Source organism: Capsicum annuum, chromosome 3 (assembly GCF_002878395.1).
Source record: "Capsicum annuum cultivar UCD-10X-F1 chromosome 3, UCD10Xv1.1, whole genome shotgun sequence".
Classification (NCBI taxonomy): domain Eukaryota; kingdom Viridiplantae; phylum Streptophyta; class Magnoliopsida; order Solanales; family Solanaceae; genus Capsicum; species Capsicum annuum.
In genome coordinates this window covers 226,948,720-226,956,178 of record NC_061113.1, presented here as the reverse complement: position 1 = coordinate 226,956,178, position 7,459 = coordinate 226,948,720, and the positions used below count along the sequence as shown (strand labels likewise).

At 34.3% G+C, this 7,459-nt stretch overlaps 1 protein-coding gene and 1 long non-coding RNA gene across 3 annotated transcripts; one reads left to right on the top strand and one right to left on the bottom strand.

The window, feature by feature from the left end:
- Nucleotides 1-244: 244 nt before the first annotated feature.
- LOC107866127 lies at nt 245-3,718 on the bottom strand. Of its 2 annotated transcripts, none has more exons than XM_016712304.2 (3): nt 3,304-3,718; nt 1,454-1,705; nt 245-753 (listed from the first exon to the last, which is right to left on the bottom strand). In XM_016712304.2, exons 1-3 carry the CDS (start codon nt 3,658-3,660, stop codon nt 475-477), a joined length of 888 nt encoding a protein of 295 aa, XP_016567790.1. In that variant the 5' UTR covers nt 3,661-3,718; the 3' UTR covers nt 245-474. The 2 variants fall into 2 exon arrangements, with proteins under 2 accessions (XP_016567790.1, XP_047265370.1); XM_047409414.1 differs by having other exon boundaries at nt 615-753; nt 1,458-1,705; nt 3,304-3,714.
- Nucleotides 3,719-4,227: 509 nt separating this feature from the next.
- Nucleotides 4,228-6,241, top strand: LOC107863151. Its single transcript, XR_001672105.2, has 2 exons — nt 4,228-4,556; nt 5,836-6,241. It is a non-coding gene; the product is annotated as an uncharacterized LOC107863151 (long non-coding RNA).
- Nucleotides 6,242-7,459: the final 1,218 nt, after the last annotated feature.

Sequence of the window (7,459 nt, the reverse complement as noted above, 5' to 3'; positions counted from 1 at the left end):
ACTGCACTTTACCCATAATACAACTTGTGTCGCTGAACATTTTACACCCTGCTACATACTTGTACCACTAAACTTTAGATATAAACCCTGCGACATATTTTTACCACACTAAACTTATGGCCTGCATAACTTGGGCCGCTTTACTTGTCCCACTATTGAACTTGAGCCATAATTTGTGTCCCTAAATTTTAGTTAAAACCTCTAAAGGTTAGAAGTTGATGATCCGCATTTTAAGGAACAAAAATTAAAGACCACCCAAAATAGTGTCATTTGTGCGAATGACCCCATACTACAGTCTGAATCAAATACTTACCGATCATGATCCACATATCGATCAACATCAAATTCAAGTATATACTATCGTGATCAAACAATCCCTCAGCAGTTTTGCCAGTAATCAAGGTTTCATATATTGGTGAGGCTGCAAGAAGAAGCTAAATGCAAACTCTATGTATGGTTTGTTATTGTTCACTCTCAAGCCTGACCAACAAGAACATCTTTGTAAGGAGTTGGGGCAACAGTAGTTGATGTTGTTCCCTCCTCTGGCAAGTTTCTCCTTCGCCTTTGCTCTTCTATTATCAGTGGCATTTGCCCCTCTCTTTCTTGCATCAGTCGGTCCTGTGCTCCGCCTCGTAGCTTTTCTAGCCTCAATCCACTCATTTGTTGCATCTTGAATACTTTTACCACGTTCATTAGTCCCCCAATTAATAGCAATAAACTCCCAAATACTCCGAACCATTTCCAGTCGTCACTCTGCATCATTTCACAAATCACCCAATAGTTAGCTGATAGAAAAGGTGTGCAATAGATTGTACTGCTCGTAAGTATAGTACTAATATTTTCTAGTATGTCATAAGCCTACAAGAAGTATGAAACATTAGAAAGAAAGAGTTAAAAGGAAACTTATCAAATGTCTCAGATCCAAAAGTTGGATTGGCTATACGGAACCTCTGTATCAAGTCAATAGAATCTATTAACAGCATCCAACATTTAAGATACTCCTAGAATGTCACTGAAATACAATTTTCTCTTCCATCCTCTTTACTTTCTTTTTGATAATTGGTTGACGGGGTCGGGACTTTCTGACTTAGCACATCCTATATTCTAGTAATTGAAGTCCATTCTTATTCTTAAACTACATGATCATGCTTCTAAGATGAGGGTCTTAAGGTCAGGCGAACTACTAATTAAGAAAAATAGTGCGTTTTTCAAGAGCAAGTATGGAGAATTATCCGTGGCAGAACTTGCAAGTATGGGTCCGGGAAATGAGAGCAACGACCCTGTTAATTATTAGTATTGGACAGCCCATCCTCTTTGTTTTTAAATGGGGATTCATATAGATCATTCATATATACTTATGATCATAATAAGCGATATTAAAGAGTTAAAATGGTAAATTCACAAACAGATTTTTCCATATTGATAATTGTAAAAAAAATGTTGGTTCACTTACTAACAATTTCAAGCCATGGTGGACATATCCTGACTGCTTTTGCCAATTGAGGATTGCTCCTACCAGAAACAGTAAACTGCCCAACAAGAAGGGAATGTTAACGCTTTGTTGCAAGATTTGTACGTGCCCATCCGCTCTTTCATAAATCTGACATGAGTTATGGATTGAACCAATCAGCCATAGTGCAGGGCCAGCAATAAGCAGATTCACAGCTTGCTTCTCCACTTTGAAATTGTCATGCCCCTTTTCTGCCTTCACAAACGAATTAATACATCAGATGACGAATTCAACAACAATATACTGAAACTAAATACCCAATATTCAACTCTATATTTAGCCAGCAAAGCAAAATTACTACTCCCTGTGTCACATTCTTTCCTTATTCTGTTAAAAAAAAGATTTGACACCTTCTTATAGTGGCCTAGGCTCGATTTTGTTCTAGCTAGGCATCTTGTCAATGGGTTCAAGTTTGGTATTGTGGTGGTTTCAAGGGTATATGGCTTCTGCCAAATTAATACATATCACACCCTCTTTTCCATTTTATGTTCCTTTTATTCTGTTTCAAAAGAATGTCATAAATGACATTTTAGCGCATTACAACAACAACAAACCCAGTGTATTCCCACTTAGTGGGGTCTGGGGGGTAAGATGTACGCAGTCCATACCTCTACCTCTGATGAAGTAGAAAGGCTGTTTCCGAAAGACCCCCGGCTCAAGTCACGAGATATCACACAAACACATAGTACAGCACAGAAGCAGATGACATTTTAGCGCATTAGACAACCTGAATCCTAAACCGGATGTATTCAACCACTTGAGCAAAACTAACTTGTTACATTAGACATCTCCTCATTTTTATATAATTTGACAATACATAGAGATCGTGGATGATCAACCACGGTTGTTTCCATATTTGAAGACTTTTAATTGAATTAGTATTTACTCACTAACACGTTGAAGACCACAATTTTTGTACTTTTTGGCACATCATTCTCCATTTAAGTATTTCTCGTCCAGCCAAACACCATCCCATATAATGATTTGCTAACTAGAATTCAGTGCTTATGTTTTAATGATGAAAGTGATCATGATACAGAGAAAGATATATAAAGCAAACGAATTACCCCCTCCGTCTTAATTTTAGTTTATTTGTTTGGTTTTGACTTGACACAAAATTTTAAAATAAATAATTAAAGAATTGACGTTTAGATTTTGTGATCTTAAACTCAAAATAGTTAGAATGTACGTAAATATTTGTATTTTGAAGATCAGTGGAAAGTTTTTTTTATTGAACCCCAAGGAAACCCACAACCTCTAACCTCTGCCACAGCTAGCCTCTGGTGAACATTTTGTAGTAACCTGTTCACTGTAAAATAGCTAGTGAACGAAATAACAGAGAATATGGTAAACCGCACTAGACAACCTCATGCAACGAGCTGCTCATGACTGAGCAACAGACAGAGGCTGGATTCAATCCCTGATCCCTTACATGGGAAACCCACTTCCCAACTAGTCAAAAAAAAGTTACTCCCCGTTTAAAAAAAAGAATAACCTACTTATCTTTTTAGTCCATTTCAAAAAGAATGATCTCTTTCTTTTTTCTGGCAATACTTTAATTGCAACTTTCTACATGATAAGATTAAAGGACATTATTTTACATTTGATACTACTTTAATTTAAAATCATAAGATTCAAAAATCTTCTTTATTTTCTTAAACTTTATGTCAAGTCAAAGTAGTTCATTCTTTATGGAGATAGTAAAATGCAAAAAAGAGGAAACATTCTTTTCTTAAAATGTTCGAAAAAGAAAAGTTGGATAGCACTAAGACAAACAAATTGAAAAAAATTACCTGAGTGAAGAGAAAAAGAATGCCCAGGAAGTAAAGAAGAGTTCCAAGAGAGTGAACCACAGGGACAGCAAATTCAACCAGAGCAAGTTGTGGGTCAAATCCAAGCAACAAAAATCTATAATCAATGCCAGCAAGGTGAGCAAGCAAATCATGCACATTCACTACCATAATCACCGCCAATCCTATAAACAACAAAACCAAACCGGACAATTGCTCTTTCGAGAACTGAGCTGCGAACCCACCAACGAGCAAAATTGCAGCAAACATGTATACACCAGCGTTGATGTACTCGAATCGGTTACGGTTCAATCTTGGACCGTACATTCTGATCTCTCTTGCTGATGCTAATTTCACCATTGTTGTTTGTTGAATTAGAAGATGAATGAATTGAAAAATCTGTCTTGCAGTGAAGAATTGATATAGGGAAAAAAAAAGAAAAGAACTAATTAACTAACGTGGAGATGTAAGAGAAGCAGACAGGGGGTTACGTGTCTTTCTGCATGCTGCATGAAAGCGTCAACGGTAATCAGTGGTTGACACGTGTTAGTCCAGAGATATGTACGAGTACATTTGTTTTGAAAACTAAACAAATCAACTGCTTTTGAACGGACCAAATTATTTACCCATCAATCTGCTTTTTCTAAAAAAAGAAAACCGATTGAGCTCAAGTAATTTATCGTGCTAAAATAATGGGAGATAAAAGATTGATTGGGATCTATTAAAAAGTTTAATCAGAATATGATTAAAAATAATTAAATGCGATCGATTTTTTTGAAATGCATATTTGTATATTTTTTAATAAAATTAACTAAGCCTAGCCTCTTATCGTAATTACCTTTTTCATGAAATATTTAAATGACTGAGTTCGATTGTCCACTATTTTTCTAATTTTTAATGCAAAAAAAATAAGAGATTAACTAGTATCCACTTTCAGTGAATACTTAAATTACACTATCAGTGTCCGTTGAACATATTAAGTATTATCACATTAAATAATAATAATTTTTATCTCCTTTTTTAAATAGAATTTTTGAAATACCCTTTCCTTATCTTTTACGGATCTAGAGTTTATCCTTCACCTTCCTCTCTCTTTCCTCATCTATGGCTTCAAACCTTATTAATGTCAAAATATCAACGCTAAATTGCAGACATGGTGCTCTTATTTTTTCAAGTGGAATATTACTGCTTTGATTTTTGGGAGATATCATTTAAGATCTTCATCATTCGTTTGTATGACGATATTACAATAGAAGGTTAGATTCATATTACAGCTTTCTGTCTTTGATTCATCATCTTCTCCGTAGATGTCAAATCAAATTTTCTCAATAAACATATTAGTAGTTGATCTATTTTTTTTTCCGTTCCAGTTTATTTCTACTTTTCCCCTTTCAAGCAAAAATTATCTTTTTCTTTTGAATGGTACTTTAGTTGCTCTGTTTCCAAAGGCCTGTTTTAATACCTGAAAAATAGTGTTGGGAAAAGGACACATACTATATATTTTAAATGATGTGTTTGCTCAAAGTTGTCATATTTCTCCAATCTTTTTTTCCTCAACATTAACAACATCAACATACTTATTGAAATACTATATATGGTGGTTGGGGAGGATAGAGTGTAAACAGACCTTTATCACTAATTTGTGAAGGTCGAGAGGCTGTTTTGGGAGATCCTCGACTCGAGTATAACAGTAGAACATCATTCTCCCAATTTTCACAAAGACAATGTCGTGGCGCTAATTTTCTTAATACTCCAAACTGAAAAATCAATACTGCTTCTCTGACCAAAAAAGAAAAAGGAGGCATGAGCACATATATATCAAATCAAAGTTGCAGTTATTTAAAACTTAAAAAACGTCACTTAATTGCACCAAATACTTAAAATGTAAGAGATAAAGAACAGAAAAGCCCATCCAATTATGCACTTAAAATAATAAGGATTAATGTTTGATATAAAATTAGTCAACATTTGGTTGCTGGCATTTTCTTTAATGTGTACATCATTGTGTCACATGTAACTACAAAAGCACTACTAACAATTTGAATTGTCTGATGTAGGAGAAATTCTATAATTTTGCTTATGAGGGTATTTCTTGATTTCGTCCGGTCATTAATAACTTGCACTACTTTGACTAGACTTCATAAATGCAACTGAGCCAAAGAAGAACAGAGGCTAACTAATCTCCTTCTAGTGATGAGTATATGGCAGTTATTATTTGTGAACACTTCGATTATCATTTATCTTGTTATGACTACTGTTTAGGATGAATTGTCAAGTTGTTTTTAGTATTTTGCCATAAATGTCTTCACTTCTGTTACTTCTTTCTCTACACTACTTTGTATTTTCTGTCTTGAGATGAGGTTTGGAAACAACCTCTCTACCTTTAATGCAACCTTTAATGCAGTGACAGGGTCATTACACTGGGTGTGTTGTGCTACATATGCAATTTGAATTCTGAAGGTGTTAGACATGTCCCCTTGCATTGTTCTGTAGCATAAGATATTTGAAACATGCTCTTCTATTTTTTTGAAATAGCCTGGATCAAGCCTAACAGCATCAAGGAAGCATATGAAAGCTGGTGTACATGGGAGAAGTTCAAAAATGCATCATAAAGGATTGAAATGGTACCTGTTGCAGTGCTGCTATATTTTGGTGCATCTGCATTGAACAGAATCGAAGATGTTTTCATGGGATTTCAACACCTACGCATGTACTCAAAGCAAAATGTTTATTGTTTTTGTTTACTTGACTCAAGCAGGCCCCTATAACTAGGTTGTGTTCAACTTTTGGATTGTGTATGCTCCTTATTGATTAAATAGTTATTTTGTGTATATGAGCAGATTGACTATATCCCTCTCTTGTAAAACTCAAAATTGATTACACGTTCATGAAGTGGAAAAAGGATCATCATTTATACTTAATGAATTAATGATTGTCGACATATCTCCTCCTAAATTGCATTTACTAGACCTGAATGGAAAAAAGAAGCTAGATCTTGATTCCTCCTCTCGTATCGAGAATGATAATAACATATATTTTGTTTAAGATGTGGCATCTAAACACATTTGCTTTGTAATTCACATCATACATTGCAGCATCGGAGAGTCATAACCTCTAGATTCGAGTGACATAAATTATCTATTCAGTTATCTCCTTACTCTATATAAGAAAAGTCTCCCTTGTTTTCTTTTATCTTAAACTCATTTACTTATCTATCCAAACATTTCTCTTTTGAAATCAATCTGTACCAAATAAATAGAGAGAAACTTGAGTTGCAATTATACACAATATCTACCAGCAGAAAGAAGTATAACAATCGAAATAGGAGCTCCTGAGCCTTTATTCAGAGAAACATCATTCCACATATTAGCCTCCAGAACATTTAACTCATCTATGAGCTCTTTGCTAGGAGCTGATCTTCCTTCATGAATTAAGAAAAAAAAGCTTTCTGCCGCAATATTGGTAACTAAATCAGACAGGATGTTGATTACTTAAAACTTGAGGACATGAACCTAAAGCATAACAAGTGGTCTGAACACAATGAAATCGTGATCTCAACAGAAGATAATATCCAACAGAAAGACAAAAACCTGATTATCTTTAATTACTAAACACAAAAATCAAATAAAAAAATTGTTTGCCAAGCAACTACTCCGTTAAACAAATGAATCGGTTCCCTATTATTATTTTCAACCCAAAAGAAAAAAAAATTGAACTAAGAGCAGCATAATTGTGTCTCCGGATATCTTTTATGACTTGAAACTCCAAAACTTCTAGCCAACTTGCAGATGAAAAACCTTATTGGTATGGATACGAAGCAACTCTTATCAAATCCTTAAAAAGTATAACGTGAAGTTATTTAGAAAGACAGAATAGTTTTTAAATACATGAGAATGCAGTGAAAGCAAACCCACCATAAATGAGGTAGGATATGAATCGCCGACACCATTTTGTCCTTGAACAAATTCTAAATATGATGGTAGTTGCTTAAAGAGGAAAGAATAAACAAAAAAAAAAGAATTTATTAGTTAAAAATAGAATGATGCAGAAAGAATTTCTTATCAAGATTGATATAATTTATTAAGGAATGTTTCTATGCTTTTAGATTCCGCTTCAACTTTAGTATTTGAACTGAACATAGTCAAAAAATTAAAACATA